Source organism: Vombatus ursinus, unplaced genomic scaffold, assembly GCF_900497805.2.
Source record: "Vombatus ursinus unplaced genomic scaffold, bare-nosed wombat genome assembly UNPS02014171.1, whole genome shotgun sequence".
In the NCBI taxonomy this organism is placed as follows: Eukaryota; Metazoa; Chordata; class Mammalia; order Diprotodontia; family Vombatidae; genus Vombatus; species Vombatus ursinus.
Window position 1 is genome coordinate 1941142 of NW_020953949.1, and position 20888 is coordinate 1962029.

Below are 20888 nucleotides of genomic sequence, written 5' to 3' on the forward strand. Positions count from 1 at the left end.
TCTCTCTCTCTCTCTCTCTCTCTCTCTCTCTCTCTCTCTCTCTTCTATGTGCTAGGCATTGTACTAAGTGCTAGGAATATAAGTACAAGCATAAGGAAGATAGTCCCTGCCCTCAAGGAGTTTACATTTTAACGGGGGAAGAAGCATAAAAGGGAGCTAGGAAGATGGGAAGGTGATTTGATGTCCCCATGGATCGGTCCAGGATTGAAGAGAGCATGATGATTTTTATAGGTGCTTCCTCAAATGGAGGTCCAAGGAGGAACTCAACAAACAGAAGAAAAGGCAATAGGGATGGAGAAGTGTGAGAATACCACTGGGGCAGAGATAGAGAGGTGGTCTGGGAAGTCATGGGCCAACATTTAGATAATATTTTAAGATTTACAAAATGCTTTACATGCATGATCTCATTTGATCCTCACAACAGCTCTGTACTATTATTATCCCAATTTTGCAGGTGAGAAAACTGAGGCTACAAGAGGTTAAATTACTTGGCTGGGGTCACACAGTAAGTATCCAAGGTGGGATTCAAACCCAGGTCTTCCTAACTCTAAGCCCAGCACTTGTGCAACTATATCTCTCCTAAAAGTAGATTGGATGAAAGATAACGTGAGTCTACAATTGAATAATGGCATTGACAATGGAAAGGAAGGCACTGATACAAGACAAACTGTGGAGGCTGAATTTATAAGACTTGGTGACTAATGGTGGAAATTATCTTAACATTGGTAGTGGAAAGTGGGTTAATATAGTTATAGATAAAGATAGGTAGATTGTAATTAGAAACTTCTTCTGTCCTTATTTAGAGGCTTTTCTTTAATAAGATGAAGTGTAATGATGGATATGAGCATTAAAGGAGGATTTAAGGATGGTGGTGGCTTCAGGCATGGGTGATAGCAATAGAAAAGGAGAAGTTTGCAGAATGAGTAGATTTTTTGAGGGAAGATGATAAGTTCTGTTTTATGCATGATGAGTTTTGGCTGCCAGTGGTACGTCTAGGTGGGAGGCAGCAGTGGTATTCACTAGGAAATTGGAAATGTGGTGTTGGAATTCAAAAGAGATATTACAACTAGGGATATAGACTCCTAGATTTAGAGGTGGAGAGGACCTTAGAAGTCATCTTGTCCAACCTTCTCCTCTACAGATGAAGAAACTGAAGACCAGAGAGGTCAAGTTCTTTGTCCAATGTCACACGGATTCTCTGACTCCAAAGTCTTTGCTCTTTCCAATATACTTATGCTTCGAGAATCTGCAGAGAGGTGATAATTGAAGCCATGGGGTTGGGTGAGTTGGGCAAAATAGAAAGTAGAGAGAGAAAATAGATGGTGGCTTTGAGGGACCCAAAAGCACATATTTAGGTGCCAGGAGAAGGAAAAAAATCCAGTGAAGTGTGGAGTGATTGTGGAGCAAGAAGAGATTATTGGTGAGCAGTAACAAATGGTTCAAAGCAGTCAAGAAAGACGAGGACTCAGAAAAGAAGACCATCAGATTTTCGCATAATCAGATCATTAATGACCTTGAAGAGTGTTGTTTCAGTACAGCAAAGGAAAGAAAAGGCAGATATGTAGGGAAACATGGAGATATAGATATTAAAGAACGAGTGGGTGGTGCAGAAGTAGGAGCACAATATGTACACTATTCTTTCTAGAAGTTTGACAGTGAATGGGAGGAGAGAGGATGATAACAGGGCCATGGGAAAGATTCCACTTGCCCCTCCCTCTCTCCCTCCCTTCCCTCCTCATTTGAGAGATATGAGCAACTTGTTACAGTGAGAACCTTGGAGTCAGGAAAACCTAACTTCAAGTCTTGCTTCTGATACAGATTGGCTGTGTGGCTTTGGGCAAATCCCTTAACCTCTCAATGCCTCAAACAACTGTCCAAGGCTAAAAGTTGTAGGACAGTTGTTGATTTGCACTGGTAGAGAGAGTTTCCTCACAGGAGAATTCCCTACATTAATGAAATCACGCATCAGGTGGCCCCACCCCTAAGTGAATATGTTGATAAGCAGAGGGGAAGGTGCCAAAAGAGAGGGGGAGAATGAAAATGAGAGTGAGGATGTTTGAAGGAGCAAGGTCTGAAAGGAGGGAGTAATGGGCTTACTTTTAATAAGGGAGAAGACTAGCTCTTTCCCTGAGGTTTGAGGGAAGGAAGACTGAATGGGTAAGGACAGAGAGGTTTTAAAGCTAAAGGAAGGGAATTAAGGAATTCACAGTAGATGTTTCTACTAAAATAGAAAATATGGTTGTCTGTGGTGACAGAATGAGAAAGAGGAAGAGATGGTGTCCAAGTTGGGTTCTCTGCTGAGAGAGAGAGGCAGGGATGAGAGGTCTGAGGAGAGAGGGGCATGTCTGGAATGATTGTTGTTTGGAAGGTGATAAAGTCAGGCAGAAAGGAATAAAAGGATTGCTGGGCAGCAGTGAGAGCCCGGTTGTGGCTAGATAGGAGTGGACTCAGTCAGGATAACTTCATTAATCTCTCTGGTTGTGCTCCCCAGTTTAGGAATAGAAGCAGAGAAAGCAGATGGTGGGTGGTATTGAGAAGCAGAGGACAACTTTGGGGGAAAGGGACTATTAGCATTGGAATAAAACCAAAGGAAGGTACTGTTTCTGGATTTGGTGTCCTCAGTGCCAAGCATGTAAGCAAGGTGGTCATTTTCAGAAAAAGAAATCAAAGAAGAAAAAAGAGTGAAAAATAGGTGGCTCAGTATCACTGAAAATAGCTTTTACTACATGGAATTTTTCTAATTCAAAGAGTATCAGAGTAGGATCTCAGAGATCAGTGCCTCTATTTCACCATGAATCAGGTTTAGAACCCATTTTTAACTGATCATATTTCATTAATAGAGCAGTTAATCCGTTACTAAGTATTTTCTTTTAAAAAATTTTTCTGTCCACTATCAAGGAAATGGGAAAAACTGTTATTGAACATAACTGCAACAGAAAATTGAAGGAAGGCTGATATGATATGAGTGAGATTCAAGAATGTCAGAACTGTAAGGGACCTCGGAACATAGACCATCTTATGCTGGAGCTAGAAAGGATACAATAAATAAAGTTGTTGTTCAGTCACGCCCGACTCTATGATACCATTTGGAGTTTTCTTGGCAAGTATACTGGAATAGTTTGCCATTTCCTCCTTCAGCTCATTTTACAGATGAGGAAACTGAGGCAAAGAGGGTTAAGTGACTTGGCCAGCGTCATGTAGCTGGTGTCTGAGGTCATAAAAATGAGTCTGCTTGACTCCAGGTGGGGCAATCTATCCACTGTGCCAACTAGCTGCCCCTACAATAAACAATACATTCATACAATAAAATAAATATTAGTCAAACATGAAATGTGTTCAGAAGTCTGTGCTTTGTAAAGGGAGAGATAAAGTCTTAGATAAGAAGAATCCAAACATTCAGTGAGCTTTCAGTCAAGGAGAAAGATTAGACACTAGACACCGAGAGCTGTAGGAAGAGTATAAGATAGTACATTGGAAAGTTACACTGAATGTAATATATGAGCCTTGTCAGATAAGACTGAGATTTAAGAGAGGGGACCCAGAATGTGTGTGTGTGTGTGTGTGTGTGTGTGTGTGTGTGTGTGTGTGTGTATGTGTGTGTGTGTGTGTGTGTGTAAGGGGGAATCAGGGAGGCTTTTCTAGACCAAATGGCATTTGAAGTAGGGTTTAATGGGGGAGAATTAGAGGAGTAAACATTTATTAAGTGCCTACTGTGTGCCAGGCACTTTGCTAAGCACCTTACAGGTATTATCTCATTTTTAATCGTCATGATAACCTTATGAAGCAGGTGCTGTTTTTATGTTCATTTTACAATTGAGGAAACTGAGACAAACAGAAGTTAGCGAACTTGCCTAGAGTCACATAGCTAGTAAGTGTCTGAGGCCAGATTTGAACTCAGGTCTTCCTGACTCTAAGCTTTCAACTCTATCCATCACACCACCTCACTGCCTAGGTGTATAGCCACATCTGGGCCACCTGTGAAGTTTTTTTTTTTTCACAACATATATTTAAGACTTCCCTTCTATTCCTATTACATTTCCTATTATTAGATTCAGCCTATCCTGGTCTCTTAAGAACTTTTGGGATATTAACTGTCATACCACATGCTAATTCTCATAGTTTCATGTCATCTGCAAATATGATAAACATAGTTTCTAGGGTTTCATCCAAGTCATTGGTTGTCTTCTGAGAAGGGGGTGACTATTAAGATTTCTTTGATCACTCCTCCCTCTCTCCTCTTTCCCCAGCTAGGAATAATCTTTTCCTCATTGAATCCTGTATCCCTCTTTGACCTGATCTATGCACTTATTCTCACATACTTTATTATGAGGCAGCTAGATGATATAGTGGATAGAGCCCTGGATCTGGAGTCAGGAAAATCTGAGTTCACATCCAGCCTCAATTTCTATTTCTGTCATCCAACATGTTAGTTATCTATCCCGGTTTTGTGTTATTTGCATATTCGATAAGCATGTAAACTATGTTTTTATCCAAGTCAGTGATGAAAATTTTGAACAGAACACTCTACTATGGTTTTTACCTCCAGAGTAACATTGATTAAAACTTAATCACTTTTTAGGACTGGTTGTTTAATCAATTTTGACTCTAATTAACTGTTTTATTTTTTAGTTTGTTCTCTCAGACTAAAGAAAATCATAGATATGTCAAATGCTTTGGTCAAATCCAAGGATATTACAATGATCTCTTCCACATCACAGGGGTTAGGGGCATGGTGCCCCCACTATCTGGAAAATCTGCATAAAATTTTTCGACCCTCCCATTATACCAGAGAAGAAGTCTGATTTTTTTTTCTTTTATGGCTTGTTCACACTATTTTATTGTAAAATTTGGGTTAAGTATTTGGTCATAGGCTCTGTGTCATCTGCTGCCCTTTGTATGTCATGTGGCTTCCGCAAAACACCCCCCGAAATTCCCATTTAATTTCTTATGCTGACTTGTGACTCATTATAACCGCGATGGTGAAAGTTGCAATGTGAAAGGGACAATTGTATAGATATGGCATTTGTCTGCTCCACTGGTCTAGTAACTCCTTCAAAGAAGGAAATGAGGCTTATCTGGCATGACTTGTTCTTTTAAAACAAATGTTATTATTATTATTTTTTGCTTGTTAATATGTTATATTCTTGAATGCCATTAAGTTTTCCTTTCTTCCGTTTCTTTGAGGTATATTTATCTTGTGAATAACTTCCTCTTCTGGTTTAGGAATAATCTGTTCCTTTTCAATAAGGATCATCTTGACATGGAAAGAGGAAATCATAGACAGGTTGCTTTGACCATAAACTCTGTAATTTTGTCTACACTTTTGGGAAGCTCTATTGATCTGGATATTCCCAATGATGAGAGAATCCATATTCAAATCCTTCAGTCTTCATTACTCTCTGAACTTTTTTTTTTACATTCATATTAAACATATTTTCACATTAGTGATGTTGTAAATAAAAATTAAAACCAATAGGAGGAACCATCAGAAAGAGGAAACAAAACTCAACAGAAGAGAAGAAAAAAATAGCAATTCAACTTCTATAGTTCTTTCTTTGGATGTGGATAGCATTTTCCATCACAAGGCCTCTGGAGATGTCTTTGATCCTTGTATTGCCAGGAAGGGTTAAGTTTATCAATATTAGTCATTACACAACGTGGCTGTTATTGTGTACAACGTTCTCTTGGTTCGGCTCACTTCACTCAGCATCAGACCGTACAAGTCTTTCCAGGTTTTTCTGAAGTCAGCCTGTTCATCATTTCTTATAGCACAATAGTATTCCATCACATTCATATACCACAACTTCCTCAGCCATTCCCCAATTAATGGGCATCCTCTTAATTTCCAATTCTTTGCCACCACAAAAAGAGCTGCTATGAATATTTTTGTACATATGAGTCCTTTTCCCATTTGTATGATCTCTTTGGGATATAGCCCTAGAAGTGCTATTGCTGGGTCAAAGGATATGCACATTTTTATAGCCCTTTGGGCATAGTTCCAAATTGCTCTCCAAAATGGTTGGATCATTTCACAAGTCCACCAACAATGCATTAGTGTTCCAATTTTCCCACATCTTCTCCAACATTCATCATTTTCCTGTTTTGTCATGTTGGCCAATCTGATAAGTGTGATGTGGTACCTCAGAGTTGTTTTGATTTGCATTTCTCTAATCAATAGTGATTTAGAGCATTTTTTCATATGACTATAGATGGCTTTACTCTCTGAACTTTTGATCCTATGACTTCTTTATAGGTCAGTGACCCTGGGTTCTGCTCCACTCCTTAGCTTAGACATACTTAACAACTCCGCCATTGTATCAAAGGTAGGGGAAGTATATTATTCTTTAAATGAGATATCTTTTTAAATACTTAGTAGCTTTTCAGATTTTCATACAGTTGTTCTTTCTGTTTACATTTTGTAGGCACTGTATATATTGTTTAATTCAATCTGCGTTAGATCGTGTAAATCTTTCCATGCTTCTCTCTACAGCCATGATATTTTTCATTTCTTACAGCACAGTAATATTCAATTGTATTCATGTTCCATTCAGAGGAAGGCTTAAATGGAAGTTATGAGTCTACCTGCAGGGATAGGTGCCTTCAGAATGTTATGAGGAATATTGGGCTATTTTTTTACACTAAAAATAGGGTTTTTAATTTGTTTGTTTGTGTGTGTGTGTGTGTGTGTGTGTGTGTGTATGTGTGTGATAAATTTCTTTGGCAGTCTGGTGAAGGTTATAGATCCCTTCTCAGAATGATGTTTTAAATTATTGAATGAAATGCTAAATTTCAGTTAGAGGTTAGTGAAAGTAAAAATGTAATTTTTTTCCTATACAAATTCATGGACCTCCTGAAATCCATCCATAAGAGCTGGACCCCAAGTGGATCCAAAGTTAAGAACTCCTGAATTAAAGAGATCTTAGATTGCCCATTTTCTGTCTTCAATAAATGACTCACTCCTAACAAATTAACTTTTCTGCTGGAGGGATATTTCTGTCTTGAGCTACTTGGTAATCATTGCTGTCTCTCAGGTGGCATCAAAGGACTCTTTTTACCTAGTACTATAGCCAAGGTCAATAAGGTGTGTGTCCTGACTCTGGTAGTGAGTATTATTGCTTTGGAAGAAAAGTGGGTAGCAGCCACCCCCTTATTCCTCTTTGAGAGGCAGAATACCAAAGCTGATAGACTCCTGGAAGACGTGAGTTCATATCCTATCTTAGTCACTTCCTAGTTTTGTTGCCCTGTTTCAATTACTTATCCTCTCTGAGCCTTCATTTACTCATCTTTGCCATGAAAATAATAGCACCTATTTTGCAGGGCTGCTGTGGGAAAAAATGGGATCATGAACATTTGCAAAGCCTCAGTTGGTGCTAGTCTAGAGGAAGGATATTTGGAGAACCTTTTGATTCAGAATACTAGTGAATGACAAATGATAGGGTGAAAAAATGTTACAAAGGCCTCAAGTTCAGGGCTTACATGAGGGACAGGGCTGAGAGGAGGACCATTTGGCTTGGCATCCAAGCTCAAGGGCGTAGTGTGTGAACTTTAGCAGGTAAAGAGCTATCACCATTCAGCTATAGGACAAGAACTGTGGAAAAGCCATGCCAGGATTAATGTCGTCTGTGACACTACAGGAAAGGTAGATCTCCCCCTCCATCATTAGTGCATTGGGACTGAAAATGTACAAAAAAAGGATTTTAAAAGCTATGTATCTATGTCTATACACACATAGACATACATACATACATATATAGACATACACACATATATATACACACAAATATATATTTATATACATATATATGTCTCCAAGTTATGGCTCCCTTTTTTTCGAGGGGGAGAGAAGGAATATTTTACTTTCATGTACCATCTTTAACTTCAAAAGCTATTGAGGTGGGGCTGGGCAGCTAGGTGGCACAGTGGATAGATCACTGGCCCTGAAGGCAGGAGGACTTGAGTTCAAATCCACCTTGAGACCAAACACTTGACACCTACTAGCTGTGTGATCCTGAGCAAGTCACTTAACCTCAATTGCCTAAAAAGAAAAAAAAAGAGAAAAGCTATTGAGGGGTCTGCAATACTAGAAGTGGCCCAAACTGATTCTGGTCTATATGATTCTGGTTAGTTTATTTTATTCTTATTCCTGTTCCTTTTCAGTGAATAAAACAAAATTCTAAATTGAATGGAGAAAGTCATAGAACTTATGAGCTGGAAAAACCTTTAGAAAGTAGAATATCCAAGCTTGAAGGGACTTTGTAAGTCATCTCCTGGAAAGACTGACATGAAATGATACAAAGTGAAGTGAACAGAACCAGAAGAACATTGGCCCTAGTAACAGCAATATTGTAAGATGATAAGCCGTGCATGACTTAGCTATTCTCAACAATACAATGATCCAAGACAATTCCAAAGTACTCATGATGAAAAATGCTACCTACGTCCAGAGAAAGAACTGTTGGAATCTGAATGCAGATCAAAGCACACTATTTTTCGCTTTATTTTTGTGTGTTTTTTTTTGTTTGGTCTATGTTTTCTTTCACAAAATGACTAATATGGAAATATGTTTTGCATAATTGCATATGCAATCATGGGGGGAAAGGGAGGGAGAGAATTTGGAACTCAAATTTTTTTTAAAAAGAATGTTAAAATTTGTTTTTACACGTAATTGGGAAAGATAAAATATTATTAAAAGAAAAGATGTCATCTAGTTCAAAACCTTCATTTTTGTAAATGAGAAAACCGTGGGCAAAGAGGTTGACTGTTTCACCGAAGGTCGTATGACTATGTAAGGACTCTAGTCCCAGATGTCCTGACTCCCAAATATGATAACATGAACAAACCCAGCTTATTATAAATATTTTTGTTTCCAATCTAACCTTAGGCCTTTAAAGGTGCTAAAAAGTTACATATAGCAGGCATTTATTTCCCACAAATACCTTGCCTCATTTTTTATAGAACCATTGAAACAGGAGAGACCTACTGAAGTGTATGTTAGCTGTAACAGCCAGACATCCCTGGGATGCTAGCCCAACTCTGCTCGTAGACTAGCTGACAAAATGGGCAATACCTTATTGGCTTGATGTTGGAATTAGACTTTCCAATGTTACAGAATACAAAGGTTTTGTTTTTTTTTTTTGCAGGGGGGAGTGAGAGAAGCTTTGGCCCAGGATTTCAGCGCATAAAAGAAATTGGCCTGTGGTTGGAAGCGTTCATATCCATTCAGGAAACAAACTAACTCATGAAATTTGGTTCCAACTCAGGGAAAAATAGACCTTCAGTTTTCAGAAGTCAGGGAAGATAATAAAAAGGAAGAATCATAAAAAAAGCAAAAACTACTGGCTATGACATCTCAGACATTGAGATAGTAGGTAATGTCCGGTGTCTCTTCCTCTGCTGTAATATTTATTCTAGCTCTAAAATTCTGTGTTCTAAGGTCCCTTCTAGCTCTAACAGTCCATGTGCTAGGATCCAGTTCTAACAGTCCATGTTCTAGGGTCCAACTTTAATAATCTGTGTATTTTGTTCTAAGATCCCTTCTAGCTCTAACCTTCTGTGTTCTAAGGTCCTTTCCGGCTCTAATGTTTCATAATTCCTTTATAATGAGACATTGGGAGGATTATTTCTTTGGAGCTTAATAACAGGAGTCATACTTTGGGGAAGGCACTGAACCTCCCTCGGGTTTGGTTTCTTTAACTTTCAAACGGTGATGAGCTCACAAGGCTGTCTGTCAAGAGAATCAAATGAGATGAGGTGTGTTAAGCATTTCACACTTGTAAAGTACCATTGAACTGTAAGTTGTCAATAAGTAACAACAATAATAAAATGAATATAAAATACTAATAGTCATAGTTCTATAGCACTTTAAGGTTCATGAAGTGCCTTCCTCCCAATAATCCCATAAAGCAATTAGCACAGGTATTTTTGATTGCTATTATATGGATGAGGAAACTGAGGCTGTGAGTGATAAGTGATAGCCTCTACACAGCTAACAGGTATCTGAAGTGGGATTTGAACTCTGGTCTCCTTCCTCTGGAGTCAGAATTCTTTCTGCTACATCCCTTTGCCTCTCTTTTTTAAAGATATGTGGCAGTCTTAGGGCTACCCATCTTAGAAACAGATGAATGGCTTCGATTTTCTTGGCTTTTTTGGGCCCTCCTTCCTGAGTGCCTCTGTCCCCCTCTCCACAGGCTCCTGTGATCATATACAATCTCACAGAGGGCTCTGGGCACATCACATAGCAGAAGACATTGTATTTTCCTCTGTTGGCAGAGAGCTTAGTGATCCTTGAACTCTAGCCTTGTTGAGATAAAGGGAATTTCCACTTCTCTCTCCTGGAGGAGCCCCCTCCTTTATTTTATGACTGTCTCAGCACCAGGGTAAATCCTCCAGCCTCTTAAAAGCTCAGCCTTTGGGAGGAGGCAAGCAGAGCCGCTAAGACATTGATTCCTAGGAGATACCTCCAGCACGGGATTGTATTGAACTTCCTCAGTCTACAGAAGCAGTTAGACTATTCACTTTCAGCTTTCTGAGACAAGGGGACCTATAGGAAAACGTAAGTTTGTCAATGTTATTGTCTCTTTAATTCTGACAATCTTCTTAAATTTTTCTTTGAATTGGAAACCAAATGGGTCTGTTGGCAGCCTATGGGAACTCCTCTTGATCCCATGGGAAACTTTCCCTATAAGGGTTGAGTCCTGGAGTATGGAAGTCCAGGGTTCCATTTCTAGTGCATTTTTTAAAAAAAAATAATATCACTATTGTTAATAATAACAGTAGTTCTCATTTTTCCTAACCCTTTAAAAGTTACAAAATCTTTCCCCCACAACATCCCTGTGATCCAGGTAATGGAATTATTATTGTCTCCATTTTATAGATGAGGAGTGTGAACCTCAAAGAAATGAAATGTCTTCCCCAGGACCACATAGATAGTAAGTGTCAGAGTGGATGCTCACCTGCATGCCTTATGATTCTGAGACTGCTGTTTTTAAGGACAATCTGGTGATGGCTGGGAAAAAGTGCATGTCTTATTATTTTGAGACTGAGGATTTTTGTTTTTTAGGCAAGGTGGTGGAGGAGCTCAAAGACGTTGAGAACCACTGACTTCTGTATTTTCTTTCCACCAGCTGTCCCTATGTGTGAATCAAAGTCAGGGGACATGAAAATGAAGGAAAAAGACTTGGAGAGTGGGTGTGACTTGCACCAGCTTCACTGGTATGAAAAGTACCTCCAGCCCTGCATAGTGGAGCTGCTGGGCTCAGCTCTGTTCATCTTCATTGGCTGCCTGTCGGTCATTGAGAATGCTGAAGGGGTTGGTCGGCTGCAGCCTGCACTGGCACATGGGTTGGCCCTTGGCATCACCATTGCCTTTTTGGGAAAGATCAGGTAAGATTTGGATCTTTAAATCTTGGATCCTTGACAAAAGTCCATGGAACTGTGCCCTGCCTGTCTTGGGTGTCACATGGAGCCCATATTCAGATCAGCACTTCCAGGGATCAGGTCACCATAAATAGGGACCATAGAGCCATTTGATAGACAGTATACTGTAATTGGCAGAGTGATGGACTTAGAGTCAAGAATACCTGGATTTGAACCATGCCCTAAACACTTACTAGCTATGTGACCCTTGGGCAAGTTACTTAACCTCTCTGGCTTCAGTTTCCTCATCTGTAAAATGAGGAGGTTAGATTTGATATCATCTGAGATCAGAAATCATCAAATCCTTCAAACTTCTTCATTTTGAAATCATATAGAGCTTTAACATTCTAAAACACTTTCCTCAAAACAACCTTGTGTGGTAGGTAGGGCTACACATGAGGAAATTGGGCCAATGTCATGGAGAGCCAAGACCTCGACACAGGACTTCCGATGGCAGGCCTAGTGCTTTTCCCAACTAATTTTCTGCTTTTAAAAGCCAGATCCAAACAGATGGTATTTTCACCCTCTCATTTCTGTGCTTTGGGGTGATTTCCCTGCTCACAGTTATTTGGGCACCCTGGAGGCTGCTGCTGTCTTTTCTCCCCTCCACCCAAGGGTGAGATAGCTGATAAAGTCAAACCCAGAGTTGCAGATAGACAGTCAGACAGGAAAAAACCAAGGGAGTGAAGGTGGAGAGGGAGAAACAGTCAAGGGAGGAGTGTGTTCTCAAAGCTGCTGATATGATCATAAGGTCTCGTGAATCAAAGGCATGTGAGGTTAGTCAATAATTATTTGCTGATAATTTTACTATATGCCAGATATTGTGCTTAGTGCTAAAGATAAAAAGAAAGGCAAAAATACCATCCCTGTTCCTAAGGAACAAACGTTCTAATGAGGGACACAATGGGTAAACAACTAGGTTCATACAAGATACATGCAAAAAAGAGGAAAGATAATCTCAGAGGGGAGGCACTAGCATTTTAGGGGACAAAAAAGCCTCCTGCAGAAAATGGGATCTGAGCTGAGTGTTGAAGGAGCTCAGGGAAGCTAAGAGGTAGATTTGAGAAGGGAAAACATTCTCAGGATGGGGGAACAGCCTGTGTAATATCATGGAGATGGAAGATGGAGCATCCTGGGAGAGGAAAAGCAAGTGGGCCAATGGAGCTGGATCATGGCACATGGAGATGCATAAGGAAGCTTCTTTGGTGCTTTCTGCAAAGCCAGGGATTGGGCATGCCAAGTAAATCTAATTAGCCATTTCTCTGGGACCTACAGTTGAAAGAGTGCTGGCTTTGGAGTCAAAGGACCTGAGTTCAAACCCTGCCTCTGTCACAACCTGGGTACCTTGACCAAGTCACTTATCTTCCCTGGACCTGTTTCCTCATCCGAAGAACAAGGGTTGGACTGGGTGTCCTTCCAGCTCTCAATCCATGGTCCTGTTTTACGCTGTTAACCACAGGGAGCATTTCTCTTTTCCCAGGGTGGCCTCTGACTTCCATTAGATTATGAAATTTTAAATGGAAGATCCACTAGCTTGTGAGCCCTGCTAACTTCTCAAGTGAATGTAGGCTATTTCATTGAAATGATTGAATGTGTGATTCTTTGATCTTGTCCACAAAATATATGTTAGTAGGTGGATTAAAAAAAATCAGGTTTCTAAGAAATTTGGAATAGAATTTGAAGGAGGCAACATGGTATAGTAGAAAGAAGATGACTTTGGAAAGCAAATCTTAGCTCTTCCTCTTATTGCCTTAAGCAAGTTGCTTAATTTCTCTGGGCCTTAGTTTCCTCATCTGCCAAATGAAGGGCTAGGCTAGATTACCCTAAGGTCTCCTCTAGCTCTGAATCTTTTTACCCTATGTTCCTCTAATTGTTTGTGTGCATGACGTGTATTTAGGACAAAATCAATCAACTGACCAATCACTAAACATTTACTAAGCACCTACTATATGCCAGCCACCATTCCAAGAACTGGTAGAAATAAAACAATTGAATGAACAGCCAATGCAGAATTCCATCCAGCTTTCTCGCAGGAAGAGTAATGATCTGTGGGATCTGGCTTTCTCACTTACCAATGGCAGGTAACCTGAACTTCAACGGGCCTGGAGAAATGGAGACCAGTGGGCTCTTTGGGGGCTGGCCAACGGCTTTGTGTTTGGAGGTATTATGAAAATATTCCAAAATCTGTCTCCTGAGTAGTTCTATACTGCCCTCCTCATCCATCTGAACATTACTACCATAAAACCATTAAAGGGCCCAGAGTTTAGACCAGCCTTGAAACTGTGCAGGCCCCATTTGTATCCCTATCAATAATAATGGGACTTGGCATTTGATTTATCCTCTTCAAAGAACAGAAGCTCTTCATGAGGTGTAATGCTGGTGTCCTGATGGATTGAGATGGACCTAAGACTGTCCTGACTTTTCCCCTCTTTCACATTCTCAGATCATACTGGGTCTGGAGATGTGTGGCTTACCTGGTGGATATCAGTCTTGGGTTATTAACAACAATAATAGTTAGCATTCATGACTGCTTTAAGGTTTGCAAAGTGCTTTACAAATATTATCTCATTTGATGCTCACAACAACCCTAGGAATTAGGTAGGTACTGTTATTATCCCCATTTTACAAATGAGGAAACTGAGACAGGCAAAAGTGCCTAAGGTCATACAGCTAGCAAGTATTTGGGATAGGATTTGAACTCAGGTCTTAATGACTACATATCCAGCCATTTGTCACTGAGCTGCCCCCATGAATGGCCCACTGATGGGTCTATCAGACATCCTTCTGATACTCTTTGGAGACTTAGCCCTGAACAACTATAAAAGCTCAGATTTTCAATGGGCATCTAGAAGATGGATCCTCAGTCTACTGAGTTTGGCTGAAATAGGATGTGGCCTGAATATAGCTGTTGTATGCTGGGGGAGGACAGGAATCTAGGTATTTGGACAAGGGGCCCCACGCCCTAGGGCCTGGTTGAGTTAGAGAGTAGATTCAGCACATTGTGTTCTGCATGAATCTTAGGAACTCTTGAGTTTGTTTTGTGACATTCTCCCCTTCAGCTACAATCTGACTTCTTAGTAGTTAGTAAGAAACTCTCAGTTTGCCTCATTATATCTGTTTCGAGACTAGCGAGCGGGGGACAAGTGGAGAGGGCAGCAGGAATTCTACAGCAGGTGCCAGAGTCACATTTATTTTTAAGTCTGAACTAACATAAGGGTGGCTGATGTCCAGAGTTCAAGAACTGGTGATCAATGAGCCTTACTGGGGACAAGAGGCTGTGAACGCCAATGGGGTTGAAGGGCTGCAAATTTGGAGGGCGAAAATAGGCTTGGGAAGGTTGGCAGGGACCCCATCTCTTGGTGTGAGGGGAGAGAGGGAGCTGTGTTTGTCTAACTTCTGCTAAGGCTTTGAAGAAAGCTTTAATGTTAATAAGAGCTAGAATTTATGTAACACATTAAAGTTTGCAAAGCACTTTGCAATTATTATCCTCACAACAACCCCGGGTACAGATGCTGTTATTATTAGCCCTATTTTACAGTTAAAAAAATGGAGGAAGACAGAAGTTAAGTGATTTGCCCAGGGTCACACAGCTGAGGCTGAATTTGAACTTTGATTTGGAATCCAGAGCTCTTTTTACTACTTAATGCTGCCTTGGTCATAACACTGGCTCTTGCAGGAAGAAGCTGCAGAGGGGGCAGAGTTGTGGTAGTGCTTATTAAATGCTTTTCATTCATTCATTCATTCATTCATTCATTCATTCATTCGTTTCCATTGGTTACAGTGGTGGTCATTTCAATCCAGCAGTTTCGTTGGCTGTCATGTTGATTGGAGGCCTGAATTACATGATGCTCATCCCATACTGTGTCTCCCAACTGTGTGGAGGGATCATAGGAGCTGCTTTAGCCAAGGTAGGTGGGCACATAGTGACTTATGTAGGATAAGGCAAACAAACCACCCACTGAATTCTTAAATGTTCTCATCATTTGTTCACTCCCCATGCTCACTGAGGCATCAGCTGCCTAAATCTTAGCCTATCTCGAATGGCTCTTGAGCTCTGCCAGGCTATCTAGACAAATCTTAGATAAATCTAGTGCTATCAATTTTTTGGTGTGTGATAACCCTATCTGAAGATAAAAATTTTTTTTTCAGTGATCTCTACACAATAGTAGCTATGACATTAGAATCCATCAATTGAGAAAATATGTGGATAAACGCTACTATGAATCCAATAATGTTTTCAAATGAATTTTCATTTTGTTAATTACAACATACTTTTGAAAAATAGTAATATCTATATGTATGGAGACATTCAGTCTACAGAAGTTGGTATTTATTTATTTGTAGATTTGCATATTGATTGTGGAAATTTTTGCAATATGTCCAAGGTCCTACAGTGGTCTATGGGGGTGGGGTACAGATTGGGAGCCATTGGTTAGATCTCTACTGTAGCTTTGGGAACTATAAAAAATAATTGGGAACTCAGTGTAAAGCCCCTTTGCTCTGTTACCATGTTCTTTTGAATTCTCTCTTTCTTTTCAACTCATTTTCTTCCTTCCTGGGGAGGTTAGGGCCTGTTGAAGATGTGTGACATACTCCAACGAATCCATGATCCTATTGATATGGACACTTCTTCCAATGACTGGGATCAAAATCCATCCATGCCTTTCCACTCTGTGTGATCCCTAGCCATGTCCTCCTCTGAGTTCATCCCAAGAGGTCCACCCAATAGGCTGAGGGCCTTTCTTCTGGGTTGTGTGTGTGTCTCTTTGCAAAGAAGATGAAGTAAATAAGCTTCTGTTCCCCTTCTGCCTATGCTACCTGAGTTAGAGTGCAGCTGTACGTTTGATTAATTTGTGGCTGAGATAAAGTAAGCTGGGGTTCATCCACTTGTTCCAATCTAATCTAAACTCTCAAGACTTTGGCAAACAACTCAGCTCATTTGCTCCTGCACCTAGTCTTCCAGAAGAAAGATAAGTGGACAACCTTTGCTTGTCAATTTTTGAAACATAAGGGGGATCTCGTTTGTTTTTCTACATTCCTGTCCCTCTTCCCTTGGCCCAAGCCTCTCTTTGTCTCTATCTGTATCTCTCCCTCTCTCTCTGTGTCTGTGTCCATGTCTGTCTGTCTGTCTGTCTCTCTCTCTGTGCACTCTGTTTACTTGGATCCTGTTGCTTTGGTCTCTACCCTAATGGAGATGTTTTTCCTTCTAGGCGGTGAGCACAGAAGAGAGGTTCTTAAATGCTTCTGGGGCAGCCTTTACAACCATTAGAGGGGCTGACCAGGTGGGTGGTGCTGTGGTAGCTGAGGTCATCATGACATTGTTACTGCTCTTGACCGTCTGTATGGCAGCCGTCAACGAAAAGAGCAAGAGCCCACTGGCTCCATTTTGCATTGGCTTTGCTGTGACTGTGGACATCCTAGCAGGGTGAGTTGAGTCATAAAAGGTGGGATGGTTGGCTGAGTTAGCAGCAGCAGAGGGATACTGGGAACAGTCAAAAGAATGGGAACTTAGTCCAGGCCTAAAGGAAGGAGGGGACTTAGGTGACGCCCAGCTTCAGGGACTCTCTCATTGGAAGCTGCAGGAGGCAGGGCATGGTCTTTTGGAAAGACCACCAGTCTTTGAGTCAGGGGACCTGGGTTTGAGAAAAGCAGAATGACACAGTGGTAAAGAGCTCTGTCTCTGGAGCCAGAGGAGTTGGGTTCAAATCTCACTTATTGTCTGCCTCACCTTCAGCAAGTTACTTCATTTCGCTCTGTAAAATGTAAGTGTTCGACCATATGGACTTGATGGTCCCTTCTAGCTCTCAATCCAGGATTTTATGAATTCCCGCAAAGTTCAGGCTTAGAGCTTTGTACCAATACTCAAGACACTTAACTAACTTCCCTGAGCCACAGTTTACCGTCAGTAAGAAGGTGATAATATTTACACAATCTAACTTGCAGAATTGTTGGGAGGAAAACATCTTAAACCTCAAAAATCTTTTTAAATGAATTATAATTATCATTATTAATAAGTTAGGGATGGAGATAGGGGCCAGACCCTTGATTTTATTGGTATGGGGAACTGCCAGTAAGGAAATTCTTTCTGCCCAAGATGATTAGCATCTGCTCTTTATCTTAATAATCTTAGAACATTATTTGGGGCTGTGAAAGAGTGAGTGACTTGGTCACACAGCCAGTCTGTATAAGAGGCAGGATTTGAACCCAGGTTTTCTTGACTCTAGGACCAAATCTCTGTTATACCATGCTAGATCTCATATCCATTTTTAGAGGTTCAATAAGGTTAAATGCTTTTCCCAAAATCACATTTTGTAAGCATTTTAGTAAGCTTTTGGGCCAGAATCAGAACCTAAGGTTTTTAAGACTTATACTCTTATCACTGTTGCCTTCTCTAGCAGTCTGGGAACAAATTGGGATTTTTTCCTTCCCTAAGCCAATGGGGACCCTTGATGTGACTTGACAGGAAAATGAATACATTGTAGAAATACCCTGGAGATTGTGATGACATGTGAAAAACTGTGATTTACCTTAAACTCCAGGGTGAATACTGAATGTGCCAAGCCAGCCAGCACTTATTAGCCACCTACTATATGCTAAGCCCTCTGCTAAGCCCTGAGAATACAAATGGAAAGGGAACACAGCCCCTGATCTCAAGAAGCTCATATTCAAATGGCTGAGAACACATGCAAATAACCATGTATCTACAAGATATGTACAGGGTATCTCCAAAAGTCTCAGTGCTGATTTTTTTTTTTTGGTAAGGCAATTAGAGTTAAGTGACTTGCCCAGAGTCACACAGCTAGTGAGTGTTATGTGTCTGAGGCTGGATTTGAACTCAGGTCCTCATGACTCCAGGGTCAGTGCTCTATCCACTGCGCCACCTAGCTGCCCCTCAGTGCTATTTTAAACTTTAGTAATTTAAAATTGCACTGAGACTTTTGGGACGCCCTGTACAGTATGAATGGAAAGTTATTTTGGAGGGAAGGGGCTGAGAGGGGAGGACTGGGAAAAGCTTCTTGTGGAATGTTGGATTTGAGTTGAGTCTCGAAAGAAGCCAAGAAAGTTAAGAGTTGGAGGTGATGAAGGACAGCTTGCCAGTCATGGGGGCCAGCCAGTGCATGTTTATATGTGTGTGTGTGTATGAGAACAAGTAGGCAAGTATAGGTACAGACGTGTGTTTCTGTTGCTTCACAGAGGGGCTATATCTGGAGCCTGCATGAATCCTGCCCGAGCTTTTGGGCCTGCCGTGGTGGCCAGCTACTGGCAGTACCAATGGGTGTACTGGGTGGGGCCACTGGCAGCCAGCCTGATCACAGGAATACTGATAAGGTGAGAGAGAGAGAGAGAGAGAGAGAGAGCGCATCTGAGTTGGGCCATCATGCTCAGGGGAAGATCAAATCCTTCCAAGTAGACATGAGGAATCATAGAATGCGCAGGACACGAGGGGTCCCTTCACTTTGATAATAAGGGCATTGAGACTCAGAGACACTGAGAGACAACTGGCCGTGCAGATGGGCACCTACCTGAATATTCTACTTATGGGGGCACTGAGAGGTTTAGTTACTTGCCCAGGGTCACAAAGCCAATTTGTGCCTGAGGCGGGCTTGAGCACATGTCTTCCCGATTCTCCGGCTAGCTCTCTATTGACTATGCCAAGCTGCCTCTCACGTCCATTTTAGAGAGGAGGAAACCAAGGCTGAGAAGGGTTGAGTGGCTTGCCACCTGGTCCCACTGCTGGTACATAATCTGAGGCAAGATTCAAGCTTTATTTATAAAATTAGTATGACAATGCCTGGAGCACCAGTTCAGAGGGACAAGCATTGCCTCTCAGCCTTATGAAATGGTTCGCAGACCCTAAGGTAACATTTAAGGGTCATTCATTATTATTTATAGCACTGGGATTCTGTACATTGTTCCCAGTCACAGTGATGGACAGTGATCCCTAAACTGAACTTGGGGTTGGGGCGCTTCTTTTGTTTAGACAGAGTCGTGGGTTTCAGTTCGGCCCCAGCTCTACTGCTGAATAGTTTTGGGCAAGTCACCTTTCCACTTTGGAATCCCTATAAAATGATGTGTTTGAACTAGATAATTTCCCCAGTTCTAAGATCCAACGACTCCAAAAATCTTCTGAATATTAAAGGTGAGGGAACAGGAATCAGGTGAATTTTTGTGACAATTAAAAGGAATTCAATGCTCTCTCTGCCTCCATCGCCCCCATCGCCCCCCTCTCCCCCGAACCCCATCCTATCAGAATAAAGTTCTCTGCAGATGACCAGGACCTTTCCTCAGTGGGTTTGTTCTTTTCCTCAGGGTTCTCATTGGCGATCAGAATATCCGCCTGTTTCTAAAACACCTGTAAAGCAACTGTCTGTTGTATGGACACAGGACCACTGCTTTGCCCATGGATTCTTCTCATCTTGGCTTGGCTTAGCCTGGAATAATGAAGGGGAGAGCCTCTCGTGGATGGGACCTGCTCTGCTCTGCCAGGGCAAATGTCTCCCACCTTGGGGAATGATCCTGCCCTGGGTCTCCCCTGTGATTTCCCAAGACTTCATTCCAGCACCTGGCTGGTCAGATGGACAGATAGTCTGTTTTGTCTCCTAGTGTGGCCAAAAGCACACAGACTGACACACCAGCTTTGGGATGCTCCCTGCATGCTGTGTCCTGTTTTTCTACCTTAACGCCTCATTTTCCTTCCTGTTAAAGGACTGCTGAATCATACCTCTCTGGCTGCTGGATAGCGATTTGTTGTAGGGAAGGTTCTAGAAAAAGCCTAAGTAGTGTTATTATCATCTCATACGGCCTGGGAAGAGATAACAAGGATGATGGAATTGCTTTTCTTATAAAATGAAATTACTAAGGCAGGGGGTGGGGGGAAGGGAGGTGTAAAGCAGCCATAAGAGGGAAAGGTTGCTTCATTCACACTTTGTTCAGAGGTGAGGGAGGGGAGGAGGCTAGAAAGCCTGTTATTTAATTTCCAAGGGATTCTTTTTAGGAACTGCAAAGTCCTCTGCTCTTGGTCCTCCTGCCTGCTATGGGGAATGAGGGGCTTTTCAAAGCTACTTTGCTGTATTCTTTCCACTGATATGGAAAACTCCAGCTCACTTTCCAATAAACAGTATTTCTCTACCTCAACCTCTCTTTACCCATTTGCTGTCTTGCTCTCTTTTTTAATTTTAGGAGTGTCAAAAATGTGTCCTATTCAGGAGAGTGGGGCCCTCAGGCTGGGTAGGGTGAAGATAGCCCTAGCAGAGGGGAAAGGGAAATGAGGGAAAGAAGAAAACAGGACTGGAAAGGGGAGAGAAGGAAAGAAGGGGAAGAAAGGTAAAGATAGACTAGGAGAGGAGAAAAGGAAAGAAAGGGAAGAGAGAGGGAGGGAAGGGAATAGAGACATAGAGAAGAAGAGGACAGGAGAAGGAGTAGAGGAAAGGAAAGAAAGGGAGGAGAAGGGAAGGTGGATAAAAAGAGGCAAG

General features: G+C 41.4%; 1 protein-coding gene across 3 annotated transcripts; it reads left to right on the forward strand.

The window, feature by feature from the left end:
- The first annotated feature begins 482 nt into the window (after positions 1 to 482).
- AQP8 (aquaporin 8) lies at positions 483 to 20550 on the forward strand. 3 transcript variants are annotated; one of them, XM_027859710.1, is made up of 8 exons: positions 483 to 505; positions 9141 to 9368; positions 10874 to 10928; positions 11124 to 11382; positions 15197 to 15323; positions 16626 to 16840; positions 18610 to 18744; positions 19726 to 20550. In XM_027859710.1, exons 3-8 carry the CDS (start codon positions 10874 to 10876, stop codon positions 19772 to 19774), a joined length of 840 nt encoding a protein of 279 aa, XP_027715511.1. In that variant the 5' UTR covers positions 483 to 505; positions 9141 to 9368; the 3' UTR covers positions 19775 to 20550. The 3 variants fall into 3 exon arrangements, with proteins under 3 accessions (XP_027715511.1, XP_027715510.1, XP_027715512.1); XM_027859709.1 differs by lacking the exons at positions 483 to 505; positions 9141 to 9368 and adding an exon at positions 10307 to 10552; XM_027859711.1 differs by lacking the exons at positions 483 to 505; positions 9141 to 9368; positions 10874 to 10928 and adding an exon at positions 10308 to 10552.
- Positions 20551 to 20888: the final 338 nt, after the last annotated feature.